Source organism: Penicillium digitatum, chromosome 6 (assembly GCF_016767815.1).
Source record: "Penicillium digitatum chromosome 6, complete sequence".
NCBI classification, from domain to species: Eukaryota; Fungi; Ascomycota; class Eurotiomycetes; order Eurotiales; family Aspergillaceae; genus Penicillium; species Penicillium digitatum.
Window position 1 is genome coordinate 2,507,144 of NC_089389.1, and position 13,783 is coordinate 2,520,926.

The 13,783-nt window shown below is 50.2% G+C and overlaps 6 protein-coding genes across 6 annotated transcripts; 2 read left to right on the forward strand and 4 right to left on the reverse strand.

Annotated features, from left to right (window-relative positions):
• Window positions 1–242: 242 nt before the first annotated feature.
• Window positions 243–2,915, reverse strand: Pdw03_5901 (Alpha-L-rhamnosidase A; the record flags this gene model as incomplete). The annotated part of the gene is made up of 1 exon (XM_014682890.1): window positions 243–2,915. The coding sequence occupies one exon, from the start codon at window positions 2,913–2,915 to the stop codon at window positions 243–245; it is 2,673 nt and encodes an 890-aa protein (XP_014538376.1).
• Window positions 2,916–5,356: 2,441 nt separating this feature from the next.
• On the forward strand, window positions 5,357–7,225 carry Pdw03_5902 (Oligo-1,6-glucosidase; the record flags this gene model as incomplete). The annotated part of the gene is made up of 3 exons (XM_014682893.1): window positions 5,357–5,828; window positions 5,893–6,652; window positions 6,712–7,225. The coding sequence occupies 3 exons, from the start codon at window positions 5,357–5,359 to the stop codon at window positions 7,223–7,225; spliced, it is 1,746 nt and encodes a 581-aa protein (XP_014538379.1).
• Window positions 7,226–7,569: 344 nt separating this feature from the next.
• Window positions 7,570–8,361, forward strand: Pdw03_5903 (Molybdopterin biosynthesis MoaE; the record flags this gene model as incomplete). The annotated part of the gene is made up of 3 exons (XM_014682894.2): window positions 7,570–8,105; window positions 8,163–8,175; window positions 8,227–8,361. The coding sequence occupies 3 exons, from the start codon at window positions 7,570–7,572 to the stop codon at window positions 8,359–8,361; spliced, it is 684 nt and encodes a 227-aa protein (XP_014538380.2).
• Window positions 8,362–8,426: 65 nt separating this feature from the next.
• Window positions 8,427–9,507, reverse strand: Pdw03_5904 (Mitochondrial metallochaperone Sco1, putative; the record flags this gene model as incomplete). The annotated part of the gene is made up of 3 exons (XM_014682895.1): window positions 8,427–8,548; window positions 8,613–8,937; window positions 9,034–9,507. The coding sequence occupies 3 exons, from the start codon at window positions 9,505–9,507 to the stop codon at window positions 8,427–8,429; spliced, it is 921 nt and encodes a 306-aa protein (XP_014538381.1).
• Window positions 9,508–10,181: 674 nt separating this feature from the next.
• On the reverse strand, window positions 10,182–11,626 carry Pdw03_5905 (Phospholipase C PLC-C; the record flags this gene model as incomplete). Its single annotated transcript, XM_014682896.1, has 2 exons — window positions 10,182–10,985; window positions 11,042–11,626. The coding sequence occupies 2 exons, from the start codon at window positions 11,624–11,626 to the stop codon at window positions 10,182–10,184; spliced, it is 1,389 nt and encodes a 462-aa protein (XP_014538382.1).
• A 732-nt stretch (window positions 11,627–12,358) lies between these two features.
• Window positions 12,359–13,648, reverse strand: Pdw03_5906 (FAD binding monooxygenase, putative; the record flags this gene model as incomplete). The annotated part of the gene is made up of 2 exons (XM_066101198.1): window positions 12,359–13,299; window positions 13,369–13,648. 2 exons carry the CDS (start codon window positions 13,646–13,648, stop codon window positions 12,359–12,361), a joined length of 1,221 nt encoding a protein of 406 aa, XP_065958138.1.
• Between the last annotated feature and the right edge of the window lie 135 nt (window positions 13,649–13,783).

Here is a 13,783-nt window from a genome sequence, read left to right on the forward strand (position 1 = left end):
GCTACATCATCTATGTATTGCTATGGAGCTTTGTAAACGTGGGAGGTACAAGTCCAAGTTGCAAAGCCTGCAAAGCCATTGCTTGATTGGGTAGCAGTGGCTGGGCCGTCGAGGCAATTTAGTGCCAAAATGGGACACCTCCAATTGATATGCTGTTCAAACGGACGTTTAACCAAGTTGAAAAGTAGCTTTCCACCCGAGGGATAGATGTGTATTGACTAAAGGACGTTCATTCAATGCATCTACTCCGTGTTCCGATCCCAAGGACACGGGAGGGACTCGTCAACAGGAAATGGTTCTCGTTGGCCAAAAGGTAAAACGAATGGCTCCGGTGGCCATTGTGTCGACTGATATGGGACTTTCCAGCTATGCGATCCCGATCCGACGTGTTTGAATTCCTCCAAACCCGGCAATTTGACCTTCGCCGCCGTGTTGGGCGGAATTCGAACCTCAACCCAAATGCTCTCCTCCTGCATTTCGGAATCTTGTGTAATCTTCCACCTAACTCTATAGATTCCATATCCGCTGAGATATTCACCCTCGGCCCATTTCAAACCACCTCCGGGAGTAGGTTCGATTGTGATGGTTTTCCAGCCAGCTTCCTCAATGCGGAATCCGAGGATGAAACCATGCATCCAGCTTGCGACGGCTCCCAACGCGTAGTGATTGAAACTTGTCATTTCTCCCGGATTGATTGCGCCATTGGGCAACATACTATCCCAACGCTCCCACACGGTAGTGGCTCCCATGGTTACCGGATATAGCCAGCTTGGATTTTTCCGGGAGAGGAGCATACGGTAGAACACATCCGTCAGTCCGACTTTGGACAAAGCGTGGCCGATATATGGAGTACCAGCAAATCCTGTGCCAATCTTGTACCGACTTTCCAGTATAATTCTAGACAGGTAGCGCGCAGCGTGTTGTTCTTGCTCTTCAGATGGTATCAAATTAAACTGGATCGCAAGCGCGAACGCGGTTTGGGTGCAATTTGCCACGAGGCCAGCCGGGGTGATGTACTCGTGACAGAAGGCAGATCGAATCTTCTCCAATGCCACCGTGTATGCCTGAACATCTTCCTTCTCGCCTAAGATCTCACTGATGCTCTTCATCAATGTGGTTATATGAGCGAGGAACGTATCCGAAACGAAGGTTGGATCTGTGGTTGCTTTTCCACAGTCATCAGAAGGAGCAGCGGGATCGAGCCAGTCTCCAAGTTTCCATTCGGAGATATAGTTCCACAATCGGTTTTCACGGCGTGGAATGACATCCAACCAGGCTTTCATACTTGAATACTGTCGAGCTAGGAACTGTGAGTCACCGGTGGCTCGATACAAGGACCATGGAAGCATCACGGAGACGTCTCCCCAGATTGCATGTGCATCTTGATCAAAGCCTTCGAACACGCTTGGAACCACTAGCGGTACAATCCCTCCGGCCCTCCGCTGTTCATACCGGAGGTCATCCAGCCAAGTCTTTAGGATTCCTCCAGTCCGGTAGAGATAGTTCCCGGCATCAGCAAAGACATTAATGTCACCGGTCCAACCTAGTCGTTCGTCTCGCTGCGGACAGTCGGTTGGTATCCCAACGAAGTTTCCTCGCATCGACCAGGTGATATTCTCGTGAAGTCTGTTGAGCAGAGGATTCGAGCATGAAAAGGACCCTGTTTTCTTCATGTCTGTATGCACCACAATTCCCTTCACGGAATCCGTGGTCAGGGTACCTGGCCAGTTATCTACTCCCACATAGCGGAAGCCATGATACGTGAAGTCTGGTTCCCATTCGAGGGTGCCTTGACCATCCAAGATTACAGTATCTCGGGCCTTCGCATTCCGCAACGTGCGGGTGGCGCATTCTCCATCTTCAAGGACTTCAGCGAATTGGAGCTGGATTTGGTGTCCAGCGGTACCTCCAGAGACCTTGATTCGAAGCCAGCCCACTATATTTTGCCCCATGTCAATAATAGACTGACCGGATGGACTTTTCAGGATTCCAATCGGTTGAATCTCTTGGGTGCGCCTTATCGGTGGACCATCCGGGGATTCAAGACGGTCGGTTATTGGTTTGCAGGCGACACTCCCCCATTGGGTTAGTTGCGACAATGACTGGGTTGCATCGAAGACTTCACCGTCATAAATCTCTGCAGAAAGTGTCGGTCCATATCCCCATTGCCATCCGCTGTCTGTTCCCAGCAAAATCGGGTCACCTTCCTCGCACTCGACTCGCAGGAGAGCGACTAGTCCAAGGGTAGAGCCATAGAGATTCGTCTTCCCAGCGCCCCAGCCAAGGCGCCCACAATACCAACCTGGGGCAACGGTGACATGAAGCGTGTTGAGGCCGTGATCCACAAGCGAGGAAACATCATATGTTTGATATGTGAGCCGGTTCGTGTAGTTGGTCCACCCTGGTGACAGCACGTGGTCACCAATCGAGCTTCCATTCAGTTTAGCAGCGTAAATGCCATGAGCAGTGACATAAAGACGAGCGCGACGGATAGGTTTCTGAAGAGAGAATTCTCGCCTGAAGACTATCGGCCGATTAAACCCTTCCGTCTGCTCTATAGTCTCAGCTTCAATCAGATGGCACTGCCAGTCATCCTGATTGAGCAGGCCAGTTTCCACTCTTGCTACGTCAGACCATTCTGTCGCGTTGCCATTCTTATCCGAAGCGCGAACCCGAACGAGGGCAACTTCCATGGACAACAAGGGCGTTGTAGGCCATAAAATAAACAGACATTGGTCTGAGTCAGAGTCAAAGGTTTTTGTGACCCCATGGCGTGAAATCTCAATGGTGTAAGACTGTTGTGTCCAGCTCTGATCTTCTCCCGAGTAACTCCATGAGATGCGAGGGCGATCTTCTCCTATACCAATCTCCTTTGCTTCATGATACTCGAAGCGAACATCAACGACATTTGGCATTGTGAAATGGTCAGTTGAATAGACCAGAGCTTCCATGTAGGTTGGAAAGAATACCCCCACAACGTACCAAATTTAGCGGACAGTGCGGGGCTGTTGTTGGCAACGGGGCAATGCCACGGTGGAAAATTTTGAGACACGGCCTGATGATCCACCCATCTCTACAAATCCCATCGATCGGAGGATTTGAGCAGGAGAAGAAATCTGTTTTTCCACGTCCCTATGGACCAATTCCCTTCACGGAAGCCGTGGTACGTCGCCAGATGCGCGTCAGGGAAAATCCCCATTGGAGCATGTCGTTGACTCCGATTATTGCGATAGACGTTTAAATTGGATAGTTTCGCATCCTAAGTAAGTCACGATACCTTTTCGCTCGGAAAAGCGCTAGTTTTTTTTTGTCGGTGCCGTCGTACAAGACTTCACTCAGAACTGTTGCTTTGCAAGGATTCATCGTTTCAAGTTATTTATGTTCGCGTACTAAAGACTCAGAGTCAGTCTAGGTTGACTTCGATCTAATTTAACTCGAGTGATCAGTCCATCGCGTGATTTTCAAGAGCCTCGCTGGTTACTTACTCTCCAGATTTCCAACAAGGTCAAGCGCATTATGAACAAGTTCCGAAAATTAAGACCTCTAGATTGGTTGAACAAGGGCCAATCTGTTTTAATTTCTATTGAGTATTTGAAGTTCGATCCGAGCCAGTTTCGTGCCATAGAAGGCGATCGAAGATCATCACTGACGAGCAGAGTATAGAGATGAACACATGGGCTGATCACAGCGATAAGCTCTCGTAGATGAACCAATTGAAATCGCAATTTTCGATGTCTGTGCTATGCTGTAAAATTTTGGAGATTGTGTTTGTACTTCCTTTGTATTAGGTGGCTTCTTGTGTGCGCTTTGTAGTGTATTGATCCCCGTGTGAGTCGAGTAAAGGGGAAAGGAGCACCTGGTGGAAATGGTGGCAGCTAATGTGCATTGCTAGGAAAGTCCTCCCTAGCCGTTGCGGAACAGAGGAGACAATGTTTTCTGTGTTGTGCGTTAGACTCGGGGGCATTATTGCCTCCCAGATATCTAGACAGCCTTCCAATATGGCTGCCCCCTGGCAGTAATCATGAAAACATACCAAATCTTGGCTTCTCTGTCTCCGGAGAACACTAGTCTTGTTAAATTTAGTACATGCCATTGCCACATGAGCTTGCAGCATTCACGGAAACCCATGTGTAGCGACATTCCTCTTAGAAGATGGGACTCTTATCTTTAAGCATATTCCAGAGCGACAAGGTTTCTGCGTGTAGTAGCTTAGCGAGATCAATTATGAGATGCTTTGCTTTCGCATCACATTCCCCGTCGTAGTAGTAGCCAATGAAGACCAGGCCTGTTAATGCCGGGCTTCCGGGCTTAGAATAATGACAATCTGTTGAGCTAGACGGACAGCTTCGTAGATGAAAAGGTTTCTCCGCGAGCCATGGCTTGTCGGAAAATCTAGCAGCAAGTGCATACACGGCATAAACATGCATTATGGATGCTGTGCCTTCATTTAACTGGTGCACAAATCTTGCTTCGTGGATTCTTGTATGGATAACATTGTGAGTGAAGCGAAAGCGTAGGACAACCAGATCATAGAATACCTCCCGGCTGGTTTGAATCGACATCTCCCGGGGACCATGTGGCAGGCTGGTGACGAAAAAATTAGGCTGCACCTTCCGGTATGTATGCTAACATTTTACATTCGGCATCACACGGATGATAGATGAAACACCCCTGGCCGGCAATTGACATGGGCTGCAACTCCTGCTCTCAGAAAAGATTTGGGACATCCTGCCAGAAATAAGAGAAAGGGTAGCAAATCAGTGCGCTGGGGACTCAATTCTTCGAGTGTAGCATATTGGAAAGCGACAGGGGGAATGGGAAGCTGGATCTTCCACGGTCCACCCCCCATGGTTCTTCTGACTAAGACCAGGATGGCCACCTGGGCAGAATAATACAAAGACCGAATCCTCTGAGTCAAAGCAACGTATCAACGTTCAATCCGCGGGACAGGGGATTTGACAAGTGATGATCTTGTCCAGGAGAAATCTGAAACCTGGTCCGCCAAGGACCCCCTCAAACCCAGTTGCATCATCGCACCCATTACCTACCATGTGGAGACGATCCACAGTATCGTGTGGCTTCTGATTCAACCGACGCAGCTGCACGCGAAAGCACGGCTCCCCTCTAGTGAGCTCGGGCCGACAGGTCAACAGCTAAGGGCCCCCGAGCATTTTCGCCCGGCGGTGGAAGAAACATAAGCAATTGACCGTGCTCCCAGTGTCCTTAGCAACACAGTTCCTACAGCAAATGACAAACTATCTAGGTAAGGGTGCTCCAGAATCCTAGAGTTTCTCTTCTTTCTGCTCGGAACATCATTGCATCCTCTGTCAATTGTCATCCACATCTGAAACCGCCAATGGGTACCCCAGGAAAGTCCAACCACCGTGCCTGGTGGAAAGAGAGCTCGGTGTACCAAATCTGGCCTGCCTCCTTCAAGGATTCAAATGACGATGGTATCGGTGATATCCCCGGTATCATCTCGGAGTTGGACTACATCAAAAACCTAGCCGTGGATATCATCTGGCTGTGTCCATCATACAAATCCCCACAGGTGGACATGGGCTATGATATCTCCGACTACTACAGTATCGCCGATGAGTATGGCACAGTTCAAGATGTCGAGAGGTTGATTGCCGGGTGCCACCAGCGGGGGATGAAACTTCTGATGGACTTGGTCGTCAACCATACCAGCGATCAGCATGAATGGTTCAAACAGTCGCGCAGCTCCAAGGATAACGAGTACCGTAACTGGTATGTCTGGAAGCCGGCGAAGTATGATAAACAGGGCAACCGCCTGCCGCCCAACAACTGGGTGTCTCATTTCCAGGGTATGTGCTGTTATTCCTATCAGTCAAAAAAATAACATCCCATCTAACCTATAATCCACTTCAGGAAGTGTCTGGCAATGGGACGAATTGACCCAAGAATACTACCTACACCTATACGCGGTCGAGCAACCCGACCTCAACTGGGAACACCCACCTGTCCGCAAGGCCGTGCACGAGATCATGCGGTTCTGGCTCGATAAAGGCTGCGACGGGTTCCGCATGGACGTCATCAACTTCATCAGTAAGGAGCAGAGCTTCCCGGACGGACCCATCAAAGACCGGCGGACTCCCTGGCAGTGGGGTGACAAGTGGTACGCCAACGGCCCGCGTCTGCATGAATACCTCGCGGATCTTGGCAAGATTCTCAAGGAGTACGATGCTTTCAGTGTGGGTGAGATGCCATTCGTTGCCGACGAGAAAGAGGTGCTCCGTGCAGTGCAATTCGACCGCAACGAAATCAACATGATCTTTAACTTCGAACATGTTGACATTGACCACGGCAAATATGACAAGTTTGAGCCTGGGAGCTGGAAACTCACGGACTTGAAGAACTTCTTTGAGCGTTGGCAGACGTTCATGTATGCCAACGATGGTTGGAATGCACTCTACTGGGAGAATCATGACCAGCCGCGATCTATTGATCGCTATACAAGTGCTAGTGAGGAGCATCGACTGGTCGCATCTAAAATGTTGGCTACTGCCCTGGCATTTCAGGCCGGTACTCCGTTTGTTTACCAAGGACAAGAGCTGGGAACAAGGAATGTGCCCACATCATGGGGTATCGAAGAATACAAAGACATCGATTGTCTGAATCACTGGAAACGGTCATTTCACTCTCCTCGTGCGGCTTGTGGACATTGGCTAACTGAGTGTTTCTCTGTAGCATCCGCAAGGACGACGCCGCTGCCCAGGCAATTGCTCTACGGGAATATCAGAAGAAGTCACGCGATAACGGACGCACTCCAGTCCAGTGGTCAGCTGCTGAGAACGCCGGTTTCACCGGACCTGGTGTCAAGCCCTGGATGTCTGTGAACACCGATTATGTGCGGGTCAACGCCGAAGTCGAAGTCAAGGATCCCAACTCAACATACCATTACTGGGCGACTGTACTGAAGTTACGCAAGAAGTACCTTGATGTCTTTGTGTATGGTGATTTCACACTTCTGGATAAACCAAACCAGGAGGTCTTTTCGTACACTCGACAGTATGGAGACCAAAAGGCCTTGATTGTGTGTCACTGGACAGAGAAGACTCTGGAGTGGGATGCCGCCAGCAACGGTATCACTGCCGTGAAGCAGGTCTTGCTTAACACCTATGATGGTGATGAGGCTTCCCAGCCATTCTCTGGTGGAAAGTGGACACTTCGACCCTATGAGGCTGTCGTGATGCTCCTGTGATATAAACATGATGTCTGTGAATGACTACAGACCACTTCCTTCATACATTGTACCTAGACTGTTTTCCTCGGGGAAGAAGTGTGAACGCAACTCGAAGCAGTAGAATCCAAATCACAGAACAAGAACAGACACAAATTCAACAGAATCAAAGCTATGAATTTTTTCACGACCGCTCTCCGCAGATGATCGGGGGAGGCGGGGGGCACTCTTATCCGATCCCCGCAGCAGATAAGCATCGAGGGGGACCTCGCTGCCACAACTCCAATTCTGACAACGTTCGACATCAGAACGATTGAAAACTCCCAATCCCTCAACCCAATAGATCCTCCAGAATCCAGTACCCAATGAGCTCCTCAGAACCAACCACCCTACCGGCCCATCTCGACCCAAAAACCTACCCACGCACCCACCACGACGCATCACTAAACATCCACCTAACATTAACCTACGACACCCTCGATGCAAACACCTGTCTATCCCAAACCTCCTCCCCAGCCGCAGGCGCCAATATCCTCTTCCTCGGCACCACGCGCGATACCTTCGAAGGCCGCTCCGTCTCGCAGCTCAGCTACACAGCCTACCCACCTCTAGCACTGAAGACGCTAACGGGGATCGCAGAGGCTGCCGTGAAAACGCATAGGCTCGAAGGAGTGAGTATTGCGCACAGACTGGGAACTGTGCCGATTGGAGAGGCTTCTATTGCGATTGCTGTTAGTGCGGGGCATCGGGGCGCGGCGTGGAGGGGTGGCGAGGAGGTACTTGAAGCTTGTAAGGAGAAGGTGGAGATTTGGAAGAGGGAGGAGTTTGTTGATGGAGGGATGGAGTGGAGGGCTAATACGGATCGGGACGCTGAGGGGAGGGTGATGGGGTCTGGGGGTATGTAGGGCAATGTTGGTGTTTGGCTGGAGTTGTGTGTGATCGTGGTAAATTAAATAAGCTTGGGCTGGTTGGTGGGTTTCTTGATCGTGGTTCGTGAGTTACGCTGATGGGTTCTTTCACAGATGCTGTCCAAACAAAACTTTGGTCACCCTCTTTGTTTGATTGTCTCGACCGAGTTTTGGCCTGTATACGCCCAGGGTAACGAGCACAAGCACGGAAAACAAAACGCATTTGGAACACGGTTCCGGCAAGAGTAGGGTATTCAGATACTCAAACGACTATATTGTACAATTTCCATACATATGCACCTAGCACAAGACTCTTACTCGGTCTTCAACGGTCTTCCCTCCCTCTTCCAGTCATTGATGTGCTCCAGGATCACCTTGGATGCAGATTCGGGGGTATCCTGGCGGCCGATACATTCCACAAAGTCATTGTCGGGGTCTATGATAAACGGTTAGCATACTGGAACTAGATGCCTAGGTTGTAGCGTCATCAGTCTACTCACCCATAAGGTAGAAGTAGATACTGTGATCCACGAGATAATCCTCGCCGGGCTTCACATCCTTGGGAGTACTGAAGTACACACGGTACTGCTTGCACACGTGCTTGATCTGCTCGTATGTGCCAGTCAAGCCGACGATACCGGTGTGGAACTCCTTCAGGTACTCGCGCAGCACCTCGGGCGTATCACGGACGGGATCGCAAGTAATGAAGACAGGCATAAAGAGCTTCTCGTCACCAGTAGCGGCCTTGACCTTCTCAATGATCTCGGCCATCTTGTCAAGCTCGTCGGGGCAGATATCGGGGCAGTGAGTGAAGCCGAAGTAGACCTAAATGAAAACAAAGGTGTGTTAGAAATTACCAATCCCGATCCAGCACATCAAATCTATCAATGCTCTTCTGCTTCCGAGTCGGGGATAACTCACGAAGCTGTATTTGCCCTTCAGGTCCTCCGCCGTAAACTCGTTCCCATCAAGATCCTTCAGCACGAATGGACCGCCAACCTTCGGCTTGCCAACACCCTTGCTCATCTCCGTCATGCGCTTGCGCTCGAGACGAGCCTTCTCAACTCGGAAGTAAAGCATCATACCGGCACCGGTCAACACGAAGAGCAGTGCGGCCTTCCACGAGAATGGGCCGGTCGAGTTGCGCTGGCGCATCTGGCCCATTGTCTTGGGGCCTGCTCGGAAGGCGGAAGTTGAGAAACTGTTCGGCAGGGAGACCATGGTGCGCATCCTCTGGTCACATCGTGGACGCTGTGCTTGGGTGTAGGCTCGGCATTGTGATGCGGTGGTGGTTCGGAGGAGAGGGAGAATGCGTTGTGTTGGGGTGGATTCAATGGCAATTTTACGGGTGGTCCGGGTTAAGAGCCCACTTGCCAATCTCATGGGAGAAGGCATTTTGATTGTGAAGCAGCTGTGGTTGGGGAGATCGCGGAGGGATGGTTGATTATCAATTGCCCGCTCCGGGTGGAATTCAAGAATCTCCAGCTCAATTCAGTTTAGTGTCGTTGCCTCAGGCGTGAATTAAAATGCTGCTCTCTCCACTTGTTCGCCAACTTGTTTGAGTGGAAATTCAAGACATTTAAAACACACATTGACGAAGGATGAATCTGCACACAACACTATGGACTCTGCCTTGCAGAATCGCCTAGAGGTTAAATAAAGACCATCAACCATAGAGAGAAAAATGGCTGATCACAATCTGGGGGCTGGTTACTGCTAAAGTTTGTTAGAAGACTAGCAGATCATTCTTAGACAGGATCGTTTGTACAAGTTGTGCTTTTCACTGTGCTCTACATTTCCTGGCTACTTGGTCTATGTTGACACACAAGGAAAAATGCACTACGACACTTGAAAAGACATGGCAAACAAAAACATTCAAAATCAAACTTTGTAACATTTTAATAATTGTAACGTTCAAACATCATATCAAACCAACCGCCGAAGCAAGTAGAAGACTCTAGAATCTACAGAAACGGAAAAGAAAACGAGGGAAAAAAAAAAATAAACCACCTGTCTACACCACGTCAAAAACGAATCCCACTAAGCCAGTACCACTTGAGAACAGGCTCTCAGATAGCATCAGGGAAAGTGTGAGGGTTCTTGAGAGTCGGAGGAGTAGAGCGCTTAGTCGGGCCAATGAGATGGTCAAAGGCAGGTGAGTGCTCGACACGAGGACTCAGGTCCTCCAGATCCCACAAGTAACCGAGGGTCTTCAGCACGGAGGTAGCACTGTACGGGGAAGACTGGCCGGTGGCGGGGTTGGTACCGTAGCCCTCAATGTAACCCTTGGGGGCATAGGGGGACAGCAACCAGGTAGGGATACGACCACCGAGACGATCAAAGCTGAAAGTGTACGAGCTGCCATCATGAGCGGTCTCGGTGTAGGTCTTGTTGTCGGTGCGGACGGCGAGAGCGGGTGCGACGTGGTCGAAGAATCCACCTGTCTCGTCGAAGGTGACAAGGAAAAGGGTCTTTTCCCATTGAGGGCCGGTGCGGACGGCATCGTAGATCTGCTTCAGGAAAACCTCACCGAAGGAGACGTTGCCGGAGGGGTGCATGGAGTTGGAGTTCAGGCCGCAGCAGGATGGGTTGATGTAAGACAGCTGGGGGAGGAGGCCCAGGTAGGCGTCTTGGTAGAAGTTCTCGAGCGGGACAACGTTGCTCTTGGCGTTTTGGGCAGTCCAGTTGAAGAACAGGGAATCGGGAAGGAAGGCGCCGTTGGTGCCGTCGTAGTTGAGCCACGAGATACCCTTCTTGGAGGCGACCTCAAAGATGCTGTTAGTCGGGATGGCGGAGATATCAAAGTCTTCGTCATTCTTGCCGTGGCCATCAGTGACACCGGAGACCGCGCAGAGACGGTTGGGGTTGGTGGGCTGGTTGGGGGTTAGTTCGACCGCTTTGAACGCTTGGTAACACGGACGGTACGTACACCAGGGACACAGGAGTGCCAGTTGTTGAAGGTAGTAAATTCATCAACCATATCAACGATAGTGGGGATTTGACTCTCGGAGTAGTATCCCATGACTTCGTCGGTTGCGCGCTGAGCGGAGATCTTGGGGTGCTGAAGAATTTGGCGGTTGACAAAGCCCGACAGGTTGGGAGTTAAGGAACCATTGGCAATGGCTTCATTGTCAGGGTTGTAAGTTCCATAGAGCTCGAAGTTGGTGCCAGTGAGCGAGTGGTCGGGGTCATTGAGAACCGAGTCGTAGTCCTTGGACTGGCTGGACCACTTCTTACTCTTGGGGTTGGCAATATCCTCCAGATTATAGAAAGGACCATTGTTTACGACATTGTCCAAGCCCTTCCTCTTAATACCACCCAAAATGTTGTCGAATCCGCGATTTTCCAAGAGAATCCAGACAACATTCTCGATCTTGTCCTTCAGGTTGGCAACAGATTCCGGTGAGCCAGACTTGTAGCCGAAGGGTGCGTTTCCGCTGTTGCTGTTGCTCACGGCCGCACCGATGGCGCTGCTGGACAGACCAAGCAAGGAAATGAGAGCGGTAGTCTTCATCGTGCCAGCGAAGGATGTGGTACAGAGAGGTGGACTGAGTTGAGTGCGAAGATCATTTCCTCGGTCAATGCAAGGCTTTTATATCCCTGCCTCATGCATGCATATGCATTAGTAGAGACTTTGGTGTTTCGAGAACGTGCCTTAGGTTAGACGCCTTGACAAATGAAAAGCGGCCTTCTCTGCCACATGTTCAGCCTGCGAGTTTTCAGCGGCCGATCAGCGACCAGTCGAAGGTAAGCGAGCACGCCTTGGAAAGCCCTGTGGAGGTTGGAGCTAAAACAATCCGGATACTGTCGGATTGATTGTATCTGTACTCCGTACAAAATTCTAGTTGCTAATTCTCGTCCAGAGATTGGATGCAACGAGAAAAAGAAGATTCCTGGGAAAGCATGGAAGTATGGGTGGGGTCTCAAGGATCCACTTGTGGTGAAGCTACCATGGTTCATCCCTGCAGGCACACCAATCAAAAATTTCGCCAACTGGCTTTAATCTGTGCCAAGTCACCAATCACACTCCGTGCCTTTCGCATGCCGAGAGGAGTGAAGACTATGTGGCTCCCATATCCCACGCTGTCCTTTGGAGTCACTTCGGAAAACAACTCTTCTTTCCGTATCTCAATTGGGGAATTAACGGCAAAAAGCGACATTGGAGGATGCACGTGGGCTAAAAAGGGTACTTTTAAAGATCGAAAGTGGTAGGTAATAGTGAGCAGCTTTCATTGTGGATAATTATTCAAAAGTCTCCTCCGTAATCGCAGCCCAGGTTAAACCCCCGAGTGGTGAAGTATTCGACCAGCCCATTAACAGAGGAGCCCTCAAAAATGCCTGCAATATACTGATCAGGTCGCAGCAAGTAGACAGCATTCTTGACAAGCCCGACTTTGCCATATTGATCGTGCCAATGGAAAGTAAAAACCTTCACTTTCATCTCCCGGGCCCACTTTTCAAATTCCGTCACAGAATCCCCGTAGATATGGAGCTGCCAAGAAACATCTCGTAGAGTCGAAAAATTGTCCACATCGTTGATTTCAACCCACGGGAGACGGTCGCCAGGCTGCACGCTCCCTTTACCAGACTGGCAAAGAGTGCTGCCTCTATAGTTGCAGACGAGCTGCGACGCCCCCCGGAAGATTCTGGCCCGGGCAAAATCGAATTTCAAAAGAAGGGGCACAAGGTATGGAATCAGCCAATTTCGAAGAATGTGTGGGAAGAATCCTTTCGATGTCAAGGTCTTAAAGCCCGCATCGGTCGACTTGACTATCGTCATGGCAAATGAGCGGCGTTCGGACTCAAAAGAATCCAACAGTTGTTGTTTTGCTTCTTCGGTCATGTTTGTCTGTTTGAGGACCGTTGCTAGCTTCCACGCCAAGTTGATCGAGTCCATGATACCAGTGTTCATACCCTGCCCGCCAACCGGGCTGTGGATATGAGCTGCATCTCCAACAAGGAACGCCCGATTGCTGCGGAATTTGTCGGCCACACGGTGGTGACTGCGGTAGGTGGAGAACCAGTTGACTTTTGTGATTTTGATATCCATCACGTGCATGATTTGCGGTAGAACGTCATCGAAAGTGATCAGGTTCTCATGTTCTGATGATTCACGTTTGTCATCGTCGTCATTATGCGGCATTGTGATGCCAACCAAACGGACATGACCTGCTTTGTTGTAGGGGACTACCAGGTTGAAAGTGTCGTTCGTAAGCACTACGTTCCCTTCGCCATTGAAGTGATTGTCGCTTTTACCTTCGACGTCGGCGATGTAGAACAGCGGTTTGTATGTTTCGCCCTCGAATATGGCACTAATCCCTTGGCGAACAGCCGAGTGTGCTCCATCACACCCGGCTATGTATGAAGCCTCATGTGTGGTTGAGCTCTTATCACTCTCGCGGAATAGAGTAGCAGTGATGCTTAACCCGTGGTCCACAAACCCTTGCAACTTTGTCCCTCGTTCAACACGAATGCCGACGTCATTCAATCGCTTTTCGAGCATTCTTTCGTGATCGTCTTGCGGCACACTTAGCATGAACGGGTAGGGGGATAACTCGCGGCCAAAATTTCCTAGCGGAATGTGTGCTTTGTGCTCCGCATTAATCCAGAGATTTGTTGATGGCAGCTTGTACCCGAGTGCCAGCAAGTCTTCAGTCAACCCAAGCTGTCT